The 25,433-nt window shown below is 36.4% G+C and overlaps 13 protein-coding genes and 3 non-coding genes across 16 annotated transcripts; 4 read left to right on the top strand and 12 right to left on the bottom strand.

Annotated features, from left to right (window-relative positions):
* Positions 1–114: 114 nt before the first annotated feature.
* RBP95 (RNA-binding ribosome assembly factor RBP95) lies at positions 115–966 on the top strand (the record flags this gene model as incomplete). Its single annotated transcript, XM_056226375.1, has 1 exon — positions 115–966. The coding sequence occupies one exon, from the start codon at positions 115–117 to the stop codon at positions 964–966; it is 852 nt and encodes a 283-aa protein (XP_056080714.1).
* Positions 967–1,235: 269 nt separating this feature from the next.
* Positions 1,236–4,100, bottom strand: CWH43 (Cwh43p; the record flags this gene model as incomplete). Its single annotated transcript, XM_056226386.1, has 1 exon — positions 1,236–4,100. One exon carries the CDS (start codon positions 4,098–4,100, stop codon positions 1,236–1,238), a length of 2,865 nt encoding a protein of 954 aa, XP_056080715.1.
* Positions 4,101–4,740: 640 nt separating this feature from the next.
* SRD1 (Srd1p) lies at positions 4,741–5,406 on the bottom strand (the record flags this gene model as incomplete). The annotated part of the gene is made up of 1 exon (XM_056226397.1): positions 4,741–5,406. One exon carries the CDS (start codon positions 5,404–5,406, stop codon positions 4,741–4,743), a length of 666 nt encoding a protein of 221 aa, XP_056080716.1.
* A 1,144-nt stretch (positions 5,407–6,550) lies between these two features.
* Smki_3.trna6 lies at positions 6,551–6,622 on the top strand. Its single transcript has one exon. It is a non-coding gene; the product is annotated as a tRNA-Met (tRNA).
* A 476-nt stretch (positions 6,623–7,098) lies between these two features.
* Smki_3.trna7K lies at positions 7,099–7,171 on the bottom strand. Its single transcript has one exon. It is a non-coding gene; the product is annotated as a tRNA-Lys (tRNA).
* A 1,484-nt stretch (positions 7,172–8,655) lies between these two features.
* On the top strand, positions 8,656–9,735 carry MAK32 (Mak32p; the record flags this gene model as incomplete). The annotated part of the gene is made up of 1 exon (XM_056226408.1): positions 8,656–9,735. One exon carries the CDS (start codon positions 8,656–8,658, stop codon positions 9,733–9,735), a length of 1,080 nt encoding a protein of 359 aa, XP_056080717.1.
* Positions 9,736–9,807: 72 nt separating this feature from the next.
* On the bottom strand, positions 9,808–10,455 carry PET18 (Pet18p; the record flags this gene model as incomplete). The annotated part of the gene is made up of 1 exon (XM_056226419.1): positions 9,808–10,455. One exon carries the CDS (start codon positions 10,453–10,455, stop codon positions 9,808–9,810), a length of 648 nt encoding a protein of 215 aa, XP_056080718.1.
* A 182-nt stretch (positions 10,456–10,637) lies between these two features.
* MAK31 (Mak31p) lies at positions 10,638–10,904 on the bottom strand (the record flags this gene model as incomplete). The annotated part of the gene is made up of 1 exon (XM_056226430.1): positions 10,638–10,904. The coding sequence occupies one exon, from the start codon at positions 10,902–10,904 to the stop codon at positions 10,638–10,640; it is 267 nt and encodes an 88-aa protein (XP_056080719.1).
* Positions 10,905–11,137: 233 nt separating this feature from the next.
* On the top strand, positions 11,138–11,374 carry HTL1 (Htl1p; the record flags this gene model as incomplete). Its single annotated transcript, XM_056226441.1, has 1 exon — positions 11,138–11,374. One exon carries the CDS (start codon positions 11,138–11,140, stop codon positions 11,372–11,374), a length of 237 nt encoding a protein of 78 aa, XP_056080720.1.
* A 588-nt stretch (positions 11,375–11,962) lies between these two features.
* HSP30 (Hsp30p) lies at positions 11,963–12,961 on the bottom strand (the record flags this gene model as incomplete). The annotated part of the gene is made up of 1 exon (XM_056226446.1): positions 11,963–12,961. One exon carries the CDS (start codon positions 12,959–12,961, stop codon positions 11,963–11,965), a length of 999 nt encoding a protein of 332 aa, XP_056080721.1.
* A 1,393-nt stretch (positions 12,962–14,354) lies between these two features.
* SMKI03G0800 (uncharacterized protein) lies at positions 14,355–16,190 on the bottom strand (the record flags this gene model as incomplete). Its single annotated transcript, XM_056226447.1, has 1 exon — positions 14,355–16,190. The coding sequence occupies one exon, from the start codon at positions 16,188–16,190 to the stop codon at positions 14,355–14,357; it is 1,836 nt and encodes a 611-aa protein (XP_056080722.1).
* Positions 16,191–16,549: 359 nt separating this feature from the next.
* On the bottom strand, positions 16,550–18,028 carry SLM5 (asparagine--tRNA ligase SLM5; the record flags this gene model as incomplete). Its single annotated transcript, XM_056226449.1, has 1 exon — positions 16,550–18,028. One exon carries the CDS (start codon positions 18,026–18,028, stop codon positions 16,550–16,552), a length of 1,479 nt encoding a protein of 492 aa, XP_056080723.1.
* A 684-nt stretch (positions 18,029–18,712) lies between these two features.
* On the bottom strand, positions 18,713–18,835 carry PMP1 (proteolipid ATPase; the record flags this gene model as incomplete). Its single annotated transcript, XM_056226450.1, has 1 exon — positions 18,713–18,835. The coding sequence occupies one exon, from the start codon at positions 18,833–18,835 to the stop codon at positions 18,713–18,715; it is 123 nt and encodes a 40-aa protein (XP_056080724.1).
* A 1,014-nt stretch (positions 18,836–19,849) lies between these two features.
* On the bottom strand, positions 19,850–22,078 carry NPP1 (nucleotide diphosphatase/phosphodiesterase NPP1; the record flags this gene model as incomplete). Its single annotated transcript, XM_056226451.1, has 1 exon — positions 19,850–22,078. One exon carries the CDS (start codon positions 22,076–22,078, stop codon positions 19,850–19,852), a length of 2,229 nt encoding a protein of 742 aa, XP_056080725.1.
* A 1,003-nt stretch (positions 22,079–23,081) lies between these two features.
* RHB1 (putative GTPase RHB1) lies at positions 23,082–23,711 on the bottom strand (the record flags this gene model as incomplete). The annotated part of the gene is made up of 1 exon (XM_056226452.1): positions 23,082–23,711. One exon carries the CDS (start codon positions 23,709–23,711, stop codon positions 23,082–23,084), a length of 630 nt encoding a protein of 209 aa, XP_056080726.1.
* A 317-nt stretch (positions 23,712–24,028) lies between these two features.
* On the bottom strand, positions 24,029–24,100 carry Smki_3.trna8Q. The gene has a single exon. It is a non-coding gene; the product is annotated as a tRNA-Gln (tRNA).
* Between the last annotated feature and the right edge of the window lie 1,333 nt (positions 24,101–25,433).

Consider the following 25,433-nt stretch of genomic DNA (forward strand, 5'->3'; position numbering starts at 1 on the left):
CGAGAAAAAGGAACCAAAAGAGATGAGCTAAAATTCGAAAAATACCAAGCACTCTAACATACTGTTTTTTTTATCAACGAATAACAATAATAAAAGAACTCACTATCCGACCAAATGCCAGAAAATCACATTCCTGCTTGGAAAAGAATTGCTTTAAAAAATCAGACTTCGAAAAGCGAAGACAATATTAGTAAGCAAACTCAATCCAACATAATAGATGATGATCCATTGAACATTACAACACATCTATCCACTGGTAACTTAACGAAAAAGGAGAAAAAAAGAATCATTAATGGTGAAAAAAAGTCTACTAAGAAAGAAAAACGTGTGTCGAAACCAGGCACCAAGAAGAAGGAAAAATTATCTAAAGAGGAAAAGGATTCAAAGAAAAATAGAATTCTTAAAGATCAACTACGTTACCTCATAGATTTTTTCAAAACAAAGTCAGAAAGTAAGTTTCCAGCTCCCATTTTAGAATTGGAGAGTGTAAAAGAAAATTATGGTAACTCATTGACTAAAGATGAGTCGGTAGATTCTGGTGTTGTTGAAGTTTGGAAATTTTCCAAGCAAAAGCAGAATTGGCTTATTAAACATTTCTTCAACCTGGATGAAATTCCATCAATATATAATGACCTTTTGCTTTTATATTTCAAAGATTTGCAAGGTAAATCAAAGGATGAACTAATATCAAAATGTCAAGATAAACTGAAACAATGGAATGATTACGCGGAAGATCAAGAAGCAAAAATAAAAGCGTTAATTGAAGGCGAAAATGCTAGTGAACCAGTTAATTATGAAGAGACGGAAAAAGGTAAAAATGAGAGTGGTGCTGTAGAAAAGGTGCCCAAAGAGCTACTAATGCCGAACAAAGAACTTGTTCAAAGAAGCCTAAAATTACTAGAAATTTGGAACAATGAGGACTCGAGGCCGATTTTGGAACTAAAAAACTTTTCCGTTGATGTTTAATATCCGGTTCAAGGACATGTCTTTCTCAAAGGCAGTATATATTTTAGTACGGAATATTCCTCGAAAATGTTGGAATGGATCATTTTTACATTTAAAATATCTTACAAAAAACTATGCCAATACTGCTTACTGAGCACATATTTAATGAAATTACATAAATTTCCAAAAAATCGAAAGTCAACAATGAATGAATAATTAGAGTAACTTTACGAAAGTTTCTTGATGTAAAAAGTGAAACTTCATTGTTTCATAAAGTCATTTATAACTTTTTATGGATAGTAGCGTGGCTCATCGAAAACATGATAGAAATGTCCTCTCTCACCTTCGCCCAAAAACTTATCGGGAAATTTCATATCTTCACTTTCAGCTTCATCAACATGATCATACTCATAAATGGAATCTGAGTGTTCTGCTAACGCTTCCTCATTCAAAACTTGGAATTTGCCGACTTGTAGCTCAGTATCAGTTATTGTTCCTCTTGCAACCCTAGCATATCCTGTTCTCCTCAACCCTTTATACAGAATATATTCGCACCATCTATCATCGTCAGAAGGGTCGATGTCATGCATTTTTGAAGTTTCACTAACGTACGTGTTGTAGTTACCCTCACCTGGATCAACAACTAGATAGCTTAATAGAATAGCAGGGCGTGTCGAATTACCCATGAGTTTAGCCATATAGTTACTCTGCAACCTTCTATCCTCCTCGTCCTCTTCCTGTCCACTATGGAAAACAAAGACATCAACTAGTGTGTCATTATATGTTTGAAGTGTGGCATGGATGGCTGGCGCAAGTTCTCCCACTGGAGAAGGTAATAAATGGTGCGTAGAGTTTACAATAGGGAATTTAGAAAGAAGAACGCAACCCCACGTATGTTTGTTGGGACCTGGCCCAAAATCTGCGTACATATTCAAATCATGCGCTAGTTTGCTAGTTATATCTCTATTGCCCATGGTTATTCTTTGTGTATCTGTCTCTAATAAACCTATAACGTCCAGCTCCATATCTTCAATTAGGTTGATCATTCTGTCTTCAGATGCCCACATATCATTGTCGAGACCAAAATGAATTGTCCAAATACCAGCTGTGATTAACTGTGAATCCGGATGGTAAGGCTGAGGAATCCCGGTGGGTCTAATGTCGTACACAAAGCTGATGGTTAATGCTAATAGAGCGACAGCAAAAAAGGAAAAGTAGGTGAAAAATTTTTTGCCCATAGTCACCGGTTGTACGTTCTGATTTCTGCAGATCAAGGCACCGAGAATGATAAATGCTGAGGAAACGGCAAGAACAGTCTCAATCTTTTCCCTCAGCACCCAACCCATTGGAACAAATGCATATGCAACGACCCAAACATGAGCTAAGACAAAGATAATGTAAACGGAGAATGAAATGACATAAACCCATATGCTTTGAACTTGACATAATGTAGAAAAATATGAAGGAACTAACCAAAGCATAGCGATTGCGTACAATAAACCCCCAAAAATATATTTTGGCCATTGGGTAACGCTCCTAATTGAAAGAACAGCAGTGGATATGATTAGTAAAAAACAGGGAATGAATGGCTTACCTGCAAATTTGACAGAGCTCACAGAAGCAAATAACATGACAGTACACGTTAATGCACTCCATGGCCACGATAGGGGACCATGTGATATATTGTAACCTTCCCATGCCCAATAAATAGTAGTAGAGGAATCTGTCAACAGTTGGTGAATACCAAATAACAATGAACCAAATCCGACAGCTAAGAATAGTTTGGCTACTGAAGAAAGTGACCGTCCTTGAGTATTTCTCTTCCCTTCAAAATTGACGAAATTAACGTAAGGCGACAACATACCAAATAAAACAGTAAGGATAAGAGCAGTCTTATTGTAGCCACCATTATGCTCATCCAAGATAACCCAAGTTGGGTTGTTAGTGTAGAACCTCATTTTCAAAACCACAGACGCGACAAGGCCTAATAACCAAGTAAGAGCAAAAGAAATGCTGGTCTCCACATTGGTAATAAATCTCAAATTTTGTACAAAGGTTGCAACGGTAATGGAAGTTCCTAGAGCTACAGAAATCAACCTTAGTTCTGGCATTTGAACAATATAGGCTCCAATGGCAATAATGCCTCCCAAAAGTACACCATATTGAGTGAAGGCTTCAGAGACAAGGGGTAAATATAAGAAAATAGGCCCCAAATAACCCAGAATTGCAGCTTCATAACCTGAAATTCCCATATACCAAAGTGGGAAATGCCAAATGCTACATAATAGGGAGGTGACATTCGACCAAAAAAGAAAACCATTAAAAAGGTTTGTCAATAGATAAAAAAAAGAGTCAAACTTGAAATATGGGCCTGTCGCATTTGAGACAATTATTTTTTCCCCTTCAACTTTTTTTTCAGTTTGTATTTCTTGCAACTTTGTACTTTTCTTCTCGCCATGCGTAATACCACTAGAGTCCTTTATCTGAAAAAAGCTTGTATTAGAAGGTTTTTCATTGAAAGCGAGAACAATATCTATCTTCTTGAAATCAGCATACGCAAATGCGTCAAAAGCAATATCTAGAAGAATCAAAGACCATTCAAAATACGCATAGATAGAATAAGCGCCCGCTCTTTGCTGAACAGAATGCTGAATGTACCAGTAAATCATTGGGAACAGCGTTGCAAAAAATATTGTTGCAGTCAACCCTTTGTTCTTCGAAATTAAAGGACTCGAATAGCGGGTAATCATTATATCCCATGGTAACGTTAAAACAATGTAAGTGATCATAAATATATCGTGTATATCGTGGTCGTCTGTACTTGTAATGTATACCCAACCACCGCAAGAGACTGTACGGAGTACCCCAATAAGAAGGCACACCTTAGATTGATTCAGGTAGTAGTGACCTAGTAACAATAGAAATCTCGGAAAAGCAGTTAAAGCTATCAAGATTTGAAAAATAGAACGTTCTGGATAACGATCCCCGATAGTGGCTGACACACTAGGAAACCACTCATCGGGATATGTATAATGAGCATTAGTAACGATTTTATGAAAATGTAGTGAATAACCAGTGACCAAAGCAGCAAAAAAGGCGGAGAATGCGCAAATGGTGTGACTTATGGGGATGATCTTCCCATTGATGGTCAGCATAATTAGCGGTAATTACCCTTGTGTTTTCCGGTTACTTATTTCTCGAGAAGTTCAACTTGGAAAGAATACAATTAATGTGGAGAGATTATGACTTACTTACCAACTTAAAAAGCGAATGAGGACCTATTGTTGCAGCTTTTTGGTAACAACCTCTTACCCGAACTACGTTTTTTAAAATAAGAAAGCGCCCAACGCACGTTCAGAGACTTGCGGATGAAAGCAGCCCCTACTACTTGTGTCTACTACTACAGTTTAGTTGAAGACTTGTGTCATAATCGTACCATGATCCTTCTTTATGAACTTGAAAATGGACGAAGTATAGAATAATTTGTCGTCCAGAGGCCAGTTGTGCTTATTAACTATACATAAAGTTTCAAATCAAAATCAAGTGCAAAAAAATGGAAGTTTCTTTCAATGTTTGTTTATATAGTTGCACGCATTACTAAATAGTACTCCGTTCATTGGAAATATAATCCTCTATATCACATAGAACATTATGGGTTTACCACCTTATTAATTTTAAGAATATGAGAAAAAAAGAGAAGAGAACAAATCATCACAAGAATTTCCAAACTAAAAAAGAAAGAAGCAGAATTTTATGAAATCTTAAAATTCAAGCGCCTGAAAAGAGCGATTTATACTAAGAATTGTTTTGTTCTCTCGTCTCATCTACTGCTCGTCTTTTTTTCTCGTTCTCCTTTTTCAATCTTTTTCCATAAGCAAGTCCACATGGACTACAAAGTTCCCTGTTTTGCTCCGGACCGCTTCTCCATTGAATAGTCCAGGTGTCTTTACACTTGGAACATGCCTTTACCTCACCATTTGGAAGAATTGTTTGCCTCTTTTCTCTTTTAGGACGGCTCGTGGTCTTTTTACTGCATCTTTTCGTGATGCTGGTGGACTGACTAGTTCCTCCTGCAGGGCCACGATATTTTCTACAGTTGTTTACATCAGCTCCTGATGAGCTCCTTTTTGAATCGCAGGAATCGGTTGTGTTTTTCTTTGACAAAGCAATGCCATGTAAAGGGCTAGTTTTATTTTTGAGAATTTTTTTTGTAATGTCTCTTAATTGTTCGGCTTGCTCGAATTTATCCTCTACATCGATGGTTCTTATTTGAAAAAAGGGGACTTCGATAAATGGACAACTTATGTATACTTTACCTCGTTCATTATAAGCCTTCCTTTTATCATTTAGCTTACCGTCTCCAATTCTTCTATTCCATAATGGTTTTTTCTCAGCATCTGTTTTTTTAACTATCTTCGTCAAGTAAGAACTTCCAGAATTATCGTAATTATTATAGCGCATACTAGCAAAATCGAATATCAAATACTCCACCCAGCAAACTCCTTAAGTTGCAATAGCAATGAAACGGCAATACTAACTTGATTAATCATGCCTTTATTTGTTGCCAAAATATAACTGAAGTCTGAATAAACATCTAAGAGAAGAAGTAGTTTATTTCAAAGTTTTGTGTATCAACTTGATAGTAACTATTTAGGGATGCTCTCAAGTTTGTTGTGATACAGTACAAAATGTATTACATGTCTATAGCATCCGCATTATCATGTCAGAAGCGTATGTTTGTGTCACTTTTGCGGCTTGGTGTATCCTTACATAATTTATCGACAGAACTCTTTCTACTGACACAGGAAAGCCGCACGGTGAAAATCAGGGTCTAGGGGAAGGACGTTAATTCTTGGCGATAAGGTAAAAAAGAAAGCTTTCAACGTCATTAAAGTCCGTTCTTATTTTTTTTGAGATAATGGTGGAGTTTGATGTAATTGTTGGGATTCCATTTTTTTTGTAAGGCAATAATATTAGGTATGCAGATATACTAGAAGTTCTCCTCAGGGATTTAGGAATCCATATAAGGGAATCTGCAATTCTACACAATTCTATAAACATTATTATCATCGTTTTATATGTTGTTATTCATTTATCCTATTACATTATCAATCCTTGCGTTTCAGCTTCCACTAATTTAGATGACTATATCTCATCATTTGCGTCATCTTCTAACACCGTATATGATAATATACTAGTAGTATGACTACTAGTTAGTAGATGATAGTTGATTTATATTACAACAAAATCAGAGTGTTGATGATGATAATTTGGTGATAACTCATCTTCTTATATACTAAGTTCTGGACAATTAATAGATCTTTATCTTATTAGTGCAGGAAATTCTATAATTAGAATTTCCCTACTCCAATTTAATTGGTATCACCATAAGAATGTTAGTATTAATTTACCCAACATTATTAGTATCATGTTAAAGAATATTCGTCATCAACTACAACAATTTATATGAATAAATGTATAGTAGTAATCACTTATTCCAACAATTATCAACACGTTGAACTTTATGATTCATATATGTTAGCTGTGGTCACATATCTAGAATTGGTGTAGCTTAGCACTCCGCATAGGAGTGGCAGTGATATAGAGCGCCGTGGCGCAGTGGAAGCGCGCAGGGCTCATAACCCTGATGTCCTCGGATCGAAACCGAGCGGCGCTAATTTTTTTATATCCTTACAAACATATGTGTGTTATATTATCCACTGTCAAAATTCTGGAATGATTTAAGTATCTCTTGCTCACCGGGAAAATGAGAGGAACATCATTTGTTTCACCTTCTAAAAAAAAAATATGTGATAATAACATATTCTTTCCTGGTAGAACTATTTTCAAAGTACCGGCAAGTTATAAGAACGCACTTGGCAACAATAACGTCTAGCTAGACTATAATGAGAATTCAGTTGGTCTTAAAATAAATGCAGGGATTCCATCGTTTGAGTGAATGATATATTATTAGACATACATATCATGCTAGATTTCTTTTCAAGGATATAGGAATTCACGAAAAGAAGATGAATGACGTTATCATTGCCTCTTTGTTCTATACTTTGTCGTATCGCATTATTAATTCTTGCTTTCACCTTTCACTAACTTGTTACCATTTTTCGTGCCGCCTTTGATATAGGTAAAAATAAAAGCCCTGTAGGGGGCTCGAACCCCTAACCTTATGATTAAGAGTCATACGCGCTACCGATTGCGCCAACAAGGCTCTTGAATTTGATATTGAACCTCGTTGAAATTCATGTTGTGCAAGTATTTGGGGAACTCCTTGTTGGAAAGAAAATCAAATATCGTCTATCAACTAGTAGTCATACTACTAGTATATTATCATATATGGTTTTAGAAGATGACATAAGTTATGAGAAGCGGTCATCGAAATAAGTGGAAGCTGAAATGCAAGGATTGATAATGTAATAGGATAAATGAATAACAACATATAAAACGATGATAATAATGTTTATAGAATTGTCTAGAGTTGCAGATTCCATTTATTGGATTCCTATATCCTCGAGAAGAACTTCTAGTATATCTACATACCTAATATTATTGCCTTATTAAAAAATGGAATCTCAACAATTACATCAAAATCCACTTATCCCAAAGATTTTATTATCTATGCTCTGAGTTATGTCTGGACCATTGAGTTTAATATAACTAATCAGCGTGTGTTTTATATAGATCTCTTATATAAGTTAAGAAAGAACAATTTATTCTTAATTATTACAACTCACTAAACCTCTTAATATCAAAAAATTCATGCTTCTATTTTTTCAGTTTACTTTTTTTTGGGTTTTATATTCGTTAGTTGACCAAGGAAAAAAGAGGAGAGAACCTAAACATAAAATTTCCGTTCGTATTTTAACGAGTAGTTTGGCAAATACAAAAATTGGTATTGGCAGGCTGTCTTGAAGACCGTCATCGTTTTGGCTCAGTTCTACAAATAAGGTTACAGAGATTTAAGTATTAAAGCACGCTTGATATTACTAATGAACTTAATTTTAAGGGAGAATCTTCCTAAAAATGATACTGGTGATCAGAAAATAAAAGAAAACTTATGATATACTTCTCGCTCTATTATTAGGAAAGAGTATCTTGAATTCAAAAAGGCACAAGTCTGACCTTTATTTTGCCTTTGATCCCACTTTCATCTAAGCTAATAAATGAAATGAAAAGGAATTCCAAAACAACTATTCGGACATAAGTAAAACGCGCTGGAGGCTGTCATATGGTGCTTGACTGACCTCATCTCGACATAAATTTAACTTGGTAATGTAAACGCAGATTGTTAAAAATGGACTTAAAAATTCCGCTTGCAGAAAGACATAAAAAGAAGTTTTGTAGAGATTAGTACAAATTGATGTGCAATTGTACTGTTAACTGATATATCTTCTTACAATCTTCATAATGAATATTTCAATTGGCATGCAGAGGATCTTTCTCTGTGTCTCCGGAATAGCATTGGGGATAGGGATCTTACTTTTTTACACGTGAACATTCCGAGATCTTGACTCTGATAGAATAAAGGTATTCTATATGCAGAGAATTAACAGTGAAGTAATGCGATATCATATTCGATAGATACGACTAAGACGCTTTCAACCTCAACTATAATTGTTTAATTGATTATATTTTAGAAGACTTTTCACAATTAGTCTAAGAGATATACTACATCAAGAAGAAGAAAAAATAATAATGAACTCGACAGACACGAAAAGCCTAGTCATCACTAACGGCATGTTTATCATCGATGATATCGAACGCGGTAGTTGTAATATTCACTATAAAAACATCCCAGGAGGCGGTGGAACCTTTGCCATTTTGGGTGCATGTATTATATCGCCAAGCCATGCGACTTCCAAAGGTTTGAAATGGATAGTGGACAGAGGCTCTGACTTTCCAGAGGAGGTTACAAGGGAGATAGAGTCTTGGGGAACCGATGCGAAATTTCGAGATGATTTTGATAGATTAACTACCAAGGGGTTAAATTATTATGAGGGAGATAATGATTTAAGAAAGTTCAAGTTTTTGACTCCAAAGAAGCAGATTAACGTTGATGATTGGGTTGCCACATTTGGACGGGAAGTCATCGATGAAATCCATACCTTTCATCTTTTATGTTCTGGATCTAGATGCCTGGAGATAATTGACGATTTGCTACGGGTAAAAAGTACAAAAAGTTTAAAACCAGTCGTAATTTGGGAACCCTTCCCAGACCTTTGCGACTTTGACCATCAGAGTGATATTAAAAGTGTAGTGCAGAGAGACGATGTTATAATAATATTATCTCCAAATGCCGAAGAATCAAATCGCTTATTTGGCCTGCATGACAAAGAACCGACTAGTTTGGAAGAATGTCTCAAATTAGCACATTATTTCGATGACTTCATGAATGAAAATAATATGTGTGTTCTAAGATGTGGCTCCCTCGGAAGTTTATCAATAAGCGAAAAGGTTGCAGATAAGCGATGCTATGAGTATTTTCCAGCGTACCATTCCAAAACTCAATCGAAAGTAGTAGACCCCACTGGTGGGGGAAACTCATTTCTTGGTGGTTTTGCAATTGCTTACGCTTTAACGGGAAGCTTAAGTACTGCCAGCATATGTGGCAACATTGCGGCAAGCGCAATCATTGAGCAAACTGGGATACCAAGGTATGATCCCATCGAGAGAACTTGGAATGGGGTCACTTTGTTGGAAAGACTTACATTTTACCTTTCGCAGTTTTGCCTTCGATACGATATTGGTGAAGTTTACGAAAGTCTATCACAATGATTTTATCAACTCCTGTTCTTTACTGTATTGGTGTACATATATGTTATATAGATATCTACATATCATCTGAGATTAAATGTTACAACAGGAATCGAAAAACTCGTGCTCAAATTGTGAAGCCTTTACAAATATGCTCTCGACTTCTTCAATTGGGAACTTGTCAACTTCAGCCTTCAAAAATTCACACCAGGTTTGGAAATGTTCCCCGTCATGTAAATCAATCCATTTTTGGTACTTCCAGTGCAAGTCTGGGGCTCTGGGGGTATCACGAGCCCACCCCCAATAAAGTTCTTCAGCAACCCACAAAGTGGTTATCAAGGAAGCCCATGTAATTGAGCTATCTTTTCTGAGATCATTTATGAACTCAAGGTAAGCATCAACACCGGGAATTGCCTTATTATTGAACTTAACTCTTTCCTCTTCGGTAAGGGATGGTGCCAATAATTCTAGGCAGTCATGAAAGTATGAGTTCTCGTCATTAGCAAAAAATCCAATCTTTTTGGCCAAGGTAATCAAGGCATGGGAAGTTGGTGCTAAAGAAGTTGTCTTACATATTAACCTTAAGCTGGTTTCAAAAAATAAAAGATCTTGTGTTAAATAGATGTACAAAGTACGATCATTTAAAGTACCAGAGCATAGCTCTTTAGCAAACTTATGCTCGGTAGTTTTCTTAACAAGGGTATCGTACTTTTGTAATAGCTTATCAGTAGTGGAACTCATTGTTTCTCTTTGCCTGACTGTTAACAAAAATATTAAAGAAGATCTTTTTAAATGTGTGTAAAAGTACAGAATAATTGTTTAAGTTTAATTAAGTTTAATGTTCGTTTATATACCTTCCGATGCCAGATTTTGTTTTTTCTGCCAAGCAACTGTTACTATGGAAACTATTAGAACCATATGCGCTAAACAATAGAAGCCATGAATTCAACCTTATTCGCGGTAAGCTGCTGTAACACAGGCTTATTAATCATTATAGATTGTAACGAACGTCTCGGAACGCTGACTAAACCCATCATTCGACTACTGGAGCCCATACGTTCCTCAACATGATCTAACAGTAAATTCATTTGGGCATCCACCGCAACTAAGCTTCCAACTAGAATACGATCTTCTGTAAGAGAGACTATCAGAGTATTTCCAATAAAATCTGATAGCTTTAAAATGTTCATGGCGCTTCAGTACTTCTGCGAAGGTTTTTGAACCTTTTTTTAACCTGTCAACTCTACTACTGCACTTGAAATGCTAAAAGTTCATGCATGCATTTCGGGAACAATTTGAAAACGAAAAAAATTCCATAGCACATGAATATATGCATAAAAAAAACAGATTTAGAACTATCAAATATGTGATTCAAAAAAAAAAGGATCAAGCTTTTGATTAAAGAAGAATATCAATACTTTCCATGTCACAGAACAATCCAGTTGGCCAGATGAATCCTGAAAGAACTTACAACAACGTTACATTGAAAAATTTGACGGCATTTCAGTTATTATCCCAGAGAGAAAATATATGCGAGTTATTGAACTTGGTTGAAAGCACAGAAAGGCATGATAGTATTATTAATCCAGAAAGGCAAAGGAACAGTTTGGAAGAAATGAAAAAAATGCTTGATTTAATACGAAATGAAAAACAAAACTAAGAAAAATAGTATCTAGAAACTGTAGGTTCTGAATGTTTAAATAATAATGCTGTCTCTCACCAATGGGGGTTTTTAGGGGAGTGTTCAAGTTGACTGAGAGTTGTTACCTGGTACTAAATAGAAACTTTGATAAGCATGAACGTGTCTTAAGTTATCAAACACGTTGCTAAACAAGTACTGTATAAAATCGAGTAGCATAGAATAATCATATATTGCTGTATATATTACTGCTTTAGACTGCACTTTTCCCGGGCGGTTTAGGTCAGCTATAAACAATTGTAACCAATTGAAATTAATAGGCAATGACTGAAGAAAAGGGTATCTGCACCTTGGTAAACTTAGTAAATGCTGACGTAACCTCTGATGGTCATTTGAGCAGGAAAATAGTAAAAAGGCTACTTTACTGTGGAAAAATGACTTTAAATTTTTATTAATTATTATATGTGTGCGTGTATATAATGTATTTTGTATATTTCATAAAGAAATTGATATTATGGATTAAGTTTCATTAGTGTGATTACAAAGAGAAAACCAATGTTTTGAGATGTATCAAGCAAAAAAAGAAGATTAATTAACTCTCGTGCTGCTCTAAACAGTCTCTTCGACGGCTTGTTCTACTTCATGTTCTGGTTCGTGGATGGCAGTCTCTCCAGATGCTCTTGGGCTTTCTGGGTCAACTTCTTTTGTTTCAGGAACCGCATTTTCCACATCATCAACAGCATGGTGACGAGAGAACCCTTGTGTCAAAGAAAAATTTGGAAACTTACCACTACGGCTAGCTGCGATGACCAAGTAGCATGGATAAATGGCGAATACGCATAAATCTAAAACACCATAAAAGATAGCCTCACCATCTGGCTGTATACGGTTACCACCATCGCTTAAACCCCAGCAGATAAAGTACAACCAAACGATTACCATGGTAGTACATAACATAAGGGCGTTGAACCCTCTAACCTTCAAATTGAAGAATTGACGTTGACATATCACACCCTGTGTAACCAACATGGCAATAGAACCAATAGTGTAATAACCCCACTTATAAGTGGACTTTATTAATGAACCTACCAGTAATGAAACAACCCAAAATAAAGTACCCACAATTTGGACTAATAGCGAGTGTACCATATCTAAAGCGGAGATATCATCAACCTCACCGGTGGCAGTTGCAGTTAACTCGATCAAAAACAAAAGACATGGCCATGATAAGAACCACGCGATATATTTCGAATAAAAGATTTGCCTGACGCCGGGAACTTCACCAGTTATGGACTTATTAACCTTGACATGGTTGAATTCAGCTTGAACACCAGTCCAACCTAAATCAGAAGCATAAGTAAAAAAAGCAAAGAACTCAAAAAAAGCGATCAAAAATGCGGGAGCTAGGGCGTACCTAGTTAACCTAGAAGCTTTATTCTCTGCAATAAAGAACATCACAATGTAGCATAACAGAATAAAGGCAAAGACTGCAAAGACTGCCCATAACCAATCAGAACCTCTTTTGGTAATATGCATATCTAACCCATGTGGAGGATTGAGCCCCAAGGCTTCGTTACGATTTAAAAAGCTTGAGAACGTTTCGTTCATTTAGAATATTTTTTTCTTGTAACTAAAAGATGCTAAGTTTTCTGAACTTGTTGTTTTGTTTTTGTAACTTGTAAAATACTAATTGAGTTACTATTTGATGTAATGTATAGTGAAATGTTTAAGAAACAACAAGATATGAGTCTTCAAGTTACAAGTAAAGTTATTGAGAATATACCCAAGCTTATATAGGTTCGTTAGATGCACTATAACATATGGATGAGGTAAGGGATGAAGCAAATATACTATTCAGATAATAGTAAGTAAGGAGAGCCAACATCCAATCGGGTGGGAACAAAAAATTTCGATGCGATGCTAGAAGATTTCATCCTTGTTAAAGCGGAAAGGGATGAGTTAATTATGGTAATCACATAAACATACATATGGTGAAAGGGATCGGGATCGGGATATGGCTTTGCTTACTTTAGCCATATCAAATATTCTTACCAAGCACGCTTTCGATGCATTTTTTGCCTTCCGAGAAAATCTCCCTACGGCGCGACCCTTGAAAGTTTCTAGAGGATCTGGAAAAAGGCCACCAAAATCGCGCAGGAAACGCAAGGAAAGTAACTCGATATGAATCCAATTGTATGCAACCAAGGTACTGCAAAGATTTTTCATCCCTTTTTGGCAACGTGCACTTTAGTCTTCTTCTTATGCCAATGGGGAGATTAGCAACATAGCGTTCATAAGTTAGATTTTTACAACACGGCAAGAAAGATAAATATTCTTCTTACGGAAAATGGGGATGTGGCATTCAAAAGCACCCACTTTGCTGCCCGATAAATACTACACGGAACGGCATTGAAGTTATTTGAGCGTAATAATAATCTTTGTCGTCTTTGAGCTTTTTCTTTAAGTCATTGACAACGCAGTAAAATTTGAAACAACGCATATAGCGTAGACTAAAGAGAGTTGCAAAGACAACTTGCATACTAAATAAATGCGATTTTTTTACTCTTGAAGCAATAGCGTTGGTTTAGTCTGCCCTTTCTTTTCGTGCCAAACACTTGTTTGTAGGAGACGAAGGAGACGATAGATAAATATTTGATGAAGAACAAACAACCTTTATTATCACTAGTTAAATAAAGCGACGGCGAGTATACATCTAAATGCCTTCTCTTGAAAATTGAACTAACTTGCGAAAAGTAAAGCCTATTATTTTCTGACTGAGCTGATTTGCCAAACAGAGTACATGGAAGAGTTGAAATACACATAGGGTGAACAAGAATTCAAATATCTCTCCAGGTAGTGGGGAAAATCAACCTCCTAAGTATAGGAAGAGCATGTTTTTATCGGAATGATGTAAAGTTTCTGGTTACCGCACGTGATATAAAAGGGCAGTGTGGTTTATTTTCAACTAAACGTTCCCTTCCACAAGCCTTAAGAGAACATTTCATCTGATACAATGTTGATTACTTAAGCTGCTTAAACTGGGCCGATGTGCTATTCTTGAATTAGAAGATCCTGACTGTGAACCGTGTGTGTTTTCACTGTCCTGTTGATGATCATCTCTTTCATCATCATCAATGGGCGCTATCTTGTAACTTTGGTAAAGTGCAACCATGCAAAAAAGACTTAATGACCACCAACTGACCCAAGCAACATTATTTTGCTGAGACCATGACATAATGTAACCCCAGATCAGCGGACCCATGAAACGAGCGGAGGCAGAAATACTAATAGTAGCGCCATTAATGACCGATCTACAACTCAAGGGGCTTGAGTTATGGATTAATAGCATGATCTGTGGAGACGTCAAGGCGCCACAAAACGTTTTTATCCCAGTGATTATGTACAAATAAACGACGGTACACCAGCTAGGAATCCGTTCTCCTTGCAGAAAAATAACGTAAGGAACCATAATATACATAATAGGATACAACTTGACTAGAGTTCTGAAAATTGTTAAGCAATCGAAATTACGATCAACAACGGGGAAAATGAAAATAACCACAAAACAACCAAATATCCCGGTTGTCGATAAAAGAGTACCGGTTTGTTCTGGTTCATAACCTATACCACCAGATATTTTCCATGGAAACTTTGAAGCTAGTTTTTTAGGATTTTCTGGATCTACAGCTAAATCGTAAGCTAAAAAGACGGGCAAAAATTCATTATATACAATCAAATGTAAAGCCATAATAAAGTTTACTGAGATTGGGTAAAATACTTTTGTGTGGAAAACGTGATGAAATATACTGCTTTCTTTGCAACCGTCGGAAGCCGTGTCGATATCGGCATGCATAGCATCTGTTGGTTCATGCAGGGAATAGGTCCTGATTAAACCTACAGATTGTCGTCTTGTTAATATAGGGTCAATGGACTGTATGCTTTCAATGTCACTGTCGTTACCAGTGTCCAATAGTGGACTATTCTCATCCCCTTCATGAGTTTGAATATCATTGGTATTTATATCTTCATGCCGATGATGAGCGTTTTCCGAATCATCCTGAATATACTTTTGCCATGGTCTTCTTTTGGGCTGTATACCAAATATTTTCTTTTTTATAAAATCACCAACTTCTAAACCATAGTCTTTCCTATTTTTAAAAACGGGATGCGTTTCTTCCAGAAACAAGATTGCATTGACTAAACCAAACATCAAAAATATGCATACGACCACGTTGGGCAAAGCGTACGGGTATGATTTAATTATTTTTTTGATGAAGTGCGGGAGCCATGGTGGCACTCCATTCATCGTTCCATCCCTGAATACAAGAAATCCACCAATCATGGGCCCAATAACGGCACCAAACTGAAACAATAAAGGCATAGTACTGAAGGCTAGAGCCTGATGCTTTCTTTCGGTAGCTATTTCACCGATAATAGTTCTAATAACACCGACGTTACCATTCAACAATCCCATTAAACTTCTTGCCACCAAAGCTTGATAGAAATTGTGTGAAAATCCTAATATCAACAGTGATATAGATGTTCCTACAAGCCCACATGTCAAGGTTATTTTTCGACCATGCATTTCTGAGAATCTGCCCCAATGGTATGCAGATATGACCTGACATAACGCAAATGATGACGATAAGTAACCTGAATACTTAGACACTTGAGCATCGTTGGGAGCAATGTTGAAGTCTCTAACCATGAAATAAACATAAGGAAATAATGATGAAAATGCAATTGGTTCACTAAACCTAACCAAAGACACGACCATCAGTTGGACCCAGGGGAATCCGTCCATTTGTTCTTTGAAAGTAAGCTTTTGACGCGCCATATCTTCTTATATTTGTATATCCATGGACTGGTAATAGTTCTTGGTCACCATTCCTTTAACGATATGACTTCAAAAGTTGTAAGAGATGTCATTTGAGTATTCTCATGAAACAATGGTCTTTTTTTCTGACCTTTATTTTGTTTTTGTTTTTCCATATCCGAGAATATCAATGAACGGGATGTGTCATTACTAATTAAGATGTAACTAGATCTAAACAGAATGAATTTGAGATCGTAGTATTGAAAAGAGATGGTATATCATTATATTTACAAGAATTGTCTTAAATGAACCTCAATTTTAAGAAAAGAGAAAGTTGACATATAAAAAATATGGGAGTAGAAAAAAAAATCAATAGAATATCAAAAATCAATGGAACCCGCCGACGTTCTATGAAAAGGTATAGCATCCCTTATATTGTGGTTACCGAATAAGTACGAGATAAATCTCTCAAATCCTAATCCAAACCCTCCATGTGGTGCACTGCCTTCCTTTCTCAAAGAAATGTACCAGTCCAATTCGCCAGATTTATTCATTCCGCGCTCCTCCATTTCTCTACATAACTTGTCATAATTATCCTCCCTTAAACTTCCACCGATTATTTCGCCCATACCTGGAACCAGCAAATCAAAGCACGCGACGGTATCATCAGGAGTAGAATTCTGTTTCATGTAGAATGCTTTGCAAACACGTGGATAGTCAGTAACGAAAACTGGGGATTTGAAATATTCCCCAGCTAAGAATTTTTCGTGTTCAGTCTGCAAAGGTTGTCCCCATTTAGGTTCGTATTTGAAGTGTGAAACTTCATTGTGACATTTATTAAGAATTTCTATAGCCTGCGTATATGTTATTTTTTGCCATTTCTCATTTGTTAGGTCTTTCCATCGTGTTTTAATTTGTTGTATTTCCTGATTTATCGATATATCTGACGATGAATCACCTTCTTGTGAAGAGACAAATTGCTTCGGTAAAAGTTCTTCTTGATTGTTCATACAAGCATTGATTACGTGTTTTATTGTAGTTTCTACAAACGATGTTAATTCGGCGATGCTATCAACAAAGCACATCTCTACTTCAAGCATCCAAAACTCAGAAAGATGTCTTGGAGTGTCACTCCTTTCAGCTCGAAAACAAGGGGATAGAGTCCAACATCTTGATAGTGATAGAGCCAAGATTTCTAAGTGCAATTGAGTGGACACAGTCAAATAAGTTGGTTTCCCAAAGTACGAGGATGCAGTCGACGACATATTAGTGGAAACTTGGAACAACTCACCGGCGCCTTCACAATCGTTTGAAGTTAATATTGGTGGTGAAACCTTGGTGAAGTGATTTTTTTGGAAGTATAACATGAACTGTAATTCTATAAAAGATCTTAATCTTAAAATTGCGCTTAAATAAGCGGTTCTGTATTTTAATGTAGGCAAAGACCTTAAAAAGCGTAAACTCTGGTATTTTTTCTGTAGTGGATAGTTTTCTGAAACGGGACCTATAAGTTTGATTGACTCGATGGGTTTTTTGACTTGCAACTCAAAAGGCTGTTTTCTATTGGGGGTGTTTTGCCAAGTAGCATTAGAAATAGATAAAGTTTGGCCAGTTTTCAAATTTTTCAGAAATTGTGCATCATCAGTGTTTGCTAATGGAACAACTATTCTTAAAGGGTTAACAGAAGTTCCATCTTGCAAGTCTAAAAAAGCTATTCGCTTTAAAAGCCTTATAGACTTGATCCATCCAGCAATCGAAATGGAGTCATGATTAGCATGTTGTATTCGCTCATACAATGATTTAACCGTCAGGGAGGAGTAAAGTCTAGCATTTGTAAGCGGAGAACAAGAGCGGAACATTACGGTTGGTCTTAATGCGCTCCCTTCTTTCCTGCAACATCTATTAACTCGAGCTTTATATAAGTTGAGATACGTTCTTTTTCTTCTGCGAGAATATGAAAAAATTAAAAACGCAAGATAAGAAAAGTAGATCACACCTGTAAGATCGTGCATACGCATACGCTTGGCTTCTGCAGGGCATTGTATTCTTTATTTTACTTACTAATTGAATTCTTCAAAAATAAAAAAATTGTACACTATTCGACTATGCTACTATATAACTTTAAATGAAATCATGAAAAAACCAACTCTACACACACATAGGAGCTATCTCAAAAAAATCAGCCAGACTTGACAATCACACACATTGTTAAGAATGGAAAAACATAATAGCAATAAAATGAAAAAGTGAACAATCAGAAAATTTGCGGGAACTATCAAAATACGAAAACACACACTCGTATCAATCGATATATCATAACAAAAACAAAAAGCACAATCAACTTGAGCACACACGTCAAGTAGTAACAACGTTCATTTTTACACTAGAGCGAACGGACGAAACAAAAAAAAGGACATAGTGAGAGATAATAGATAGAAAAAAATCAAAAAAGGGTATCACACACACACATAGTAGTCTAATTCATATTATAGAAGGGATATAAACAAAGATGGAAAGGGCAGGAACAAACCCGTTTGCCATTTCTAGAATCTTTGCAAACCTCTTTGTCTAGCTTGCCATTTTCTGTAGATAATGGTAGCAATAATGGCGATACAGGCCAAACCGACCAAAATGAAAACTAAAATAACACCACCTGGCAAAGTCATTTATGATAAATTAGAAGTACTGATATGGGGAGGGAAGAAACAAACAAAGGATATTTAGAAACAAAATTTGCTTGAGTGACTAATTTGAAGTTGGAAAAGAGATAAAAAAAAGTAAACTTATTTCGCTCTTCCTTCAAAGTGTGTAGTCTCTTCCTTTAAATACTATTGAAAGGGGAGAAGATTAAAGTGAAAAAAAGGGCAGTAACGGAAAACTTTAAAAGAAGATAAGACGATGTAGAATAAAAAAGGGAAGTTAAGACTGCAAATGAAACAATAAACTGCTTTCAAAGCTTTATATACTGGCAGGTACGGAAGGCTAAATCTGAAAAAAAAAACTGGGAAATTATTATCGGAAAAAATCGAAACAGTTCGCTATTACGCACTGAGAGGTCTATATTGACATCTTTCTGCTTTCTGCTTTCTGTTTGTTTTTTTCAAAATATTGTTTTGATTTTACTCTGTTGGAAATGCGAAAATTGTTTTGGTTTTACCCGATTACGACCTATTCCCGGCTTTCCTAAAAGAGGAATTTCTGTACAACACGAGGACTGCCATAGAAACAGCCGCGGTATGGTGCATGGGTGCGGTAATTTAACGAACATGAGGCGTGGGTTCATGTGGCATTTTAGGGGAGGTGCGCGGATACGGGTTCGCCACCCGGATTGCAGTTGGCATGTTGCCTCTTTGCGCAATTTTATCAGCTGCAACATTTCTCCTTCGAGTAAAAGAAAACAGACCAAAAATGCTCGATGTCTAATGACGACATTGAAGAACCCCTCGTTTAGTAAAGATCGTACGCGCTTGGTTTTAACTTGTTTCTTTCAGTTGTGTAATTAGTTTTCTTACTTAGTATATCTTATTGATGTCACTGCCACTGGATGTGAAAGAGGGATCGATTTTTAATTAAGTTTAAGAATCAATTAAATTTAGTTAAATGGCTCTTTCCGCATGGGCATATCTCCTTGCGCGGGCCCGTGTGGGCGCGTCTTTTATTTCTTAATGTAGCAGTCCTATTTAGGTATTAGAGTCGATTAAGTCATCGATACTGTCGATTAGATCGTCAATGAATTCTTTTGCATCGCCGATTATGTTTTGAAACCAATCCCCGGTCGCGCTGGGGGTGGCACTAACCTGGGTGGTGCTTCTTCTAGATGACAGTGATGTTTCATCCGGTAGGCTTCTAGTTGCCGGTGACATTGGAGTTGCCATCGATTGATGTGTCGTTAATGACGAACTTACCAGGGCGGCTATTTCTTCAGTGCTATTATTGTCACTAGCACCATTGCCATCATCATCGTCATCATCATCGTCTTGTTCAGCCTCTTCGGGGTACCCGCCCCAGATCACATTATACGTGCTGGTCGCGCCAAATCTATGAGTCAAATAATCAAAGTCATCTTCAATTTCCACTTCCTCGCTACTCTGAGGTTCGCGTAGTTGTTTCATGAGTACCCCAGTACCATCATTAGCGTTTCTATCTTTCTCTGCCACACCGCATATATCACACAATAGATCGTAAATTTCGGTATTTTGGAACGGCTCAACGTATCCCTGTGGGAAATACGGTCCCATGCCAATAAATAATGATCTCATATCGAGTGCACCATTATCATATCCATGTGATCCAATTGTGAATACTTTTTCTTCGTCTTTATCTTTATGATCACCCTTTTCGGTTTTCTTTAACTGTTCTCTCTTCATCACTGCATAGCCGGGTTCGGGCACGATCCAGATCGAGGCCATGTGATGATTTTTCCTATCATTAAAGTTCCATTCCTCAGGAAAATTCCCGTTCACATAAACTTTATAGTTCTCTTCACTTACTGATGTCTTTAAATCATGGTATACCTCGTTCATATTCCCGGAATCTTTTAAAGATATTGCCATCATTGGACCCTCCAAATATGCATGCGATACGTAGTCTTTTCTTAACTTTTCGTCCAGTAAATCTTCCCAGATGATAACATTTGAGGGAACCACGATATTACTCATACCATGATCGCTAACAATGACCAAATTAGTAAAGTCTGTTAAATTTCTTTCTTGCAAAGATTTGACTAATTGATGTAAAAATGTATCTACTTCCCCCAATGTTTTAGTAAACTCTTCGTAATAATACTCTGATTCTGTAGGATACCCGTGTTTATGTCCAAATTCATCCACGTTTGGTACGTAACCGAGAATTAATTGTGGTCTTTCGTTCAGTGTGTCCATGTCGACATATTCAATAATTTTGGACAGTTTCTTCGGTAGTGGTTCTTTAGCATTGAATTTATCAAAGTAAAAGGGAGTTCTTTCTTTTGCAAAAAGCTTCTTATGTTTTGGTTGCAATTTCTCTTCATTATATTTGGTATAATTCACATCGCTACCTGGCCACATATGAGTAGCTGCTTTAAATGGCACATCACTGTCAAAGGCAAACTGAACAGTTTGCCAAATCGGTTCTGTAATATTATTATTCCATATTCGAGGGTCCAACACACCGGGATGGAATTCTTCACCAAGATCAGGGTCCCAGAATACGTTAGAGACTATGCCATGATGTATCGGGTATTGTCCAGTAACCAATGTCCAATGATTGGGGAAAGTCTCTGTTGGGAAACTTGGTATCATGAATGGAGTTGATGTGATGTTCATATTTCCATTAAACTTCAATCCATATAAGTCATGCAAGAATGGTGTATTCCTTTTGGATATCAGTGAGGGGTGAAACCCATCTAGTGAAATAACTATCGTCAAAGGGAAAAATTCATGCGTGCCATTGAAATATGTTACATAAGGGTCAAAATCAGGATTACCAAAGTGTGTAAGTGTTCTCAGAGATTGATGGGATTTTGTAATGTTGATTATCAGGATTAAGAAAACTGAAAATATTAGTGAACCTAGCAATATACGAAAAATTATTCTGAAAGGTATTTTAGAGTGAAGTCCTGTTCCCAGTGAAAACTCATTTTCTTCATCAAATCCGGTGTCAATAGGTCGACCATTCGCATCTAATTCGTATAGTGGTATACCCCTTCTAAAGTTAGAACCATCTTTGCTACCCTTACCCTCTCTGATTATTACAGAATTATTACTCCAGTTTAGTCTGTTTTTATAGAACCAATATTTCATTCTGGTCCAGGCAGATCCCCACCCTCGTCTTGAAGCTTCTTCATCCGTCATATAATCATCATGGAATGGATCTTCATTAAGATTACTCACCTCAATATCGAGCGACTCTAGATCGTTCCGAGGTTCCATTTCTAGGACTTATTATGTTATTCCTCCTTCTGGTTATATTTGGTCACCTCACTCATTTTATATAAAGTTAAAATCTGTCAGATTTGCTCATGAATTGTTTTTTTAACTTTTGTCTTTCCTTTTTTTACGTTTGTATCGTCCGCAAATTTCCTATTTCGTTATGCTTCATGCCACTCTATTCTCACAACTAGTAAGAGAAGCGTTAATATTTTGCTAGCATTTGGGCTAGAAATTATTAACCAAATCGGTTTAACTTAGTGGTTTCTTGATTGATTTTTAGTTTCCAGACAGTCCCTCATCTATTATTTACGTTGTGTTTGCAAAACGGTACATCTAACTAGTGAAATCAAACGATGAAAGAGCGGCAAAAACAAGATAAGAAGTAAGTAGTGTTCGTAAATCTTTATAAGTGTATAGATTAAAGCCAAACTACAATATAATAAAAAGAAAAAAAAATTGCGCTTGACGAAGTGCTCTGATCCGTGGAATAGGGATCTGTCTAGAGACATTTCAGCATGTTGACAATAAATGTTCACAAACATGATCCAAACTTGTCCTCAGTAGATAAATGGCGAATTCTAAGTTAAGACATTTGGAGACACCACATTTGGGCTGCCACTTTAGATGCAAAAAACAACATTCAAAGACTTCCATTGTCGGTCGGTAGTCTTCAATCTCAACGGCAAATTATCAAAGAAGTGAAGTATGATCGCTTAAAATGAAAGATCACTAAAGCATGCAGATCTACATGCTAAAAGCGAGATATCAATAATAATATCCACGTTTCCCTACGGTTTTGAAAAATGTACCCATATCCGCGATGAATGACAAAAATTATCATTGTTAAAAGAAGATGTTACACTATTGCATGTTTCATTTATGTCAACCTTTTACCATGAGTTCAGCAAACTGTAGTCGTTATGAGGAGCATGAAATATTATTGTACGGGTTGCGCTGGCAGTTTTCCAACTAACAATCAATGGTATCTTGGGGATGCCTCAATTCACATAATATTACATTTATTATTGTTTTCAGCATCAAAGCCCAAAGTTCCTTCGACTCGTTCCATTTGTTTTAAAAGAAGCATAAAAGTTTCTTCAACATTAAAGTCTTGCTCGGCACTACATTCTATAAACACTGCCTGGTTCCTCTTATCTCGGCTACCGATCTTTGAAGCCAATTTCTCCCCCTCAGCCTTTGTAACACACCTCTTTTCACCTTTGGCACTTCTTCCTAAGTCAGCCTTGGTACCAACGAGTATTACCGGAAGATTGTCTTTACCCAATTGATCTACCAACTTATCCCAAAGGATGGGAATAAGATCAAAGCTAGCACGGTTTACTATACTATAACACAGCACAATACCTCGCACACCCATCAAAGATTTCATATTTAATATCGAAACTTCATCTTGACCTGCAGTGTCGAGTATTTCCAGTGTACAGTCATGACTTTTGTAAGAAATCATTCTGGTAAATTCATTTTCAATTGTAGGATAATAGGACTCAACGAACCGAGACTCGACAAAACGAACGGTTAAAGTAGTTTTTCCAACATTTCTGGCGCCTATAAGAGCAATTTTTCTCTGGAAACTATGTGTAGAGTTCGAAGATAAAATAGTAGAGTATTCCATTACGCTATGATTTATATTCTTGCCGTGTTCCAACAAGACTACTCCTGTAGAAGATGTTTCGAAACAGTCAAAAGGTTATATGCGAAAAAAGTGTGTATTAGTCGAATAAAGATGCACGGAAATCTAAATCTGAATTGCTCAACAGCAGGGTCACTAATTATGATTTGCCCTACTACGAAATCGTAAAGTTTGCAGCAAATCTTTTGCTATAGCAGCGTCCTGTTAGTGCTTTCAATAGAGTCCTTACTAGCGATATTTCTGATAACTACGAAAAAGTGTAAAAAAAAATGTAAACGAACAAATGAAATTTTCAAAAAAGGTCCTACCCGGATTCGAACCGGGGTTGTCCGGATCAAAACCGAAAGTGATAACCACTACACTATAGGACCGAACGTTCTTGAATTTGTTGTATCTTAAGATGAGATACGTCAGTATGACAATACATCCTCCTAAACGTTAATGAAGCACATATGAAACAACCTTATAACGAAAGGAACAGATTGAGCAACGAAAGGTAAAACTCTGCCTCCCTTGAACTACCCAAACATATAAACACCTGAACAAATTAGTTTAGATCCGACATTACGCATGATCTAGATCTTACATAATATATAGAATTGCCTGCCCGTGTATATGAAAGGGAGGTATATGATTTATGAGATATTGGTGAATTTTGAGATGATTGTTGGGATTCCATTGTTGATAAAGGCAATATTATTTGGTATATAGAATATACTAGAAGTTCTCCTCGAGGATATAGGAATTCAATAAATGGAACTCGTAATTCTACATAATTCTGTGTATGCTTTTATTGTCATTTTATATGTTGTCAGTCATTATCCTATTACATTATCAATCCTTGCATTTCAGCTTCCACTTTTTTCGATGACAGCTTCTCATAACTTATGTCATGTTCTAACACCGTATATGATAATGTACTAGTAGTATGACTACTAGTTGATAGACGATAGTTGATTTTCATTCCAACAATTTACAGTAAGAACGTCGAATAAGACAGTATAGTATCCTGAGCTCATTTTTCTCTTTTCGATTGATTGCTTGCTTTTGTATAAGATGCAGTCGCATTACTTCAGGTAATGGCGTAGACCAGTTTGTTTTTCAATCTACTGCAGTATACTTGCACTATTAAAACCGGCTAGTGGGAGTCAGGAATATAGAAAAAATATTTGCAAATGAGACACTACTTTAGAATTTTTTTTTGGAGAGTTCACCAATTGATAATAACGACAAAAAATGTTTTCTACAACTATCTATGTATTGTTTAAAAATAAAAATGACTATTCACACTCATTCTTACAACAAATTAGAACTTTTCACATTTTGTTCGAGATATCAACCCGATCGATTCTTTTAAGAATCTATCTTTGTTGTAACCAGAATTTTGAAGGACGCTTGTAACTTCAAAAAGTTGCCGAAACAGCAACTCCTACTATTCGTATATTTCTCGAGTGCTTCCTTTGTATCACATCATCAATCGACTTATTTTATGTCACCTTAATCTTGCAATATTAAAGACACTGAAAATGTGACTCTATCAACAAGGACCAAGGAGAATGTCTTCTGAAAGAGTTTATTAACGCAAGATATTACGTAATTAACCCTCCAAAATTCTCTAATAAGTAATCAAGAATTTTTGAGAACGAAGACTTAAAAGTTGTACACTTTGCAACAAGAAAGAGAAACTAGTTAAACAGGAATAAA

This window comes from Saccharomyces mikatae (assembly GCF_947241705.1).
Source record: "Saccharomyces mikatae IFO 1815 strain IFO1815 genome assembly, chromosome: 3".
Taxonomy (NCBI): domain Eukaryota; kingdom Fungi; phylum Ascomycota; class Saccharomycetes; order Saccharomycetales; family Saccharomycetaceae; genus Saccharomyces; species Saccharomyces mikatae.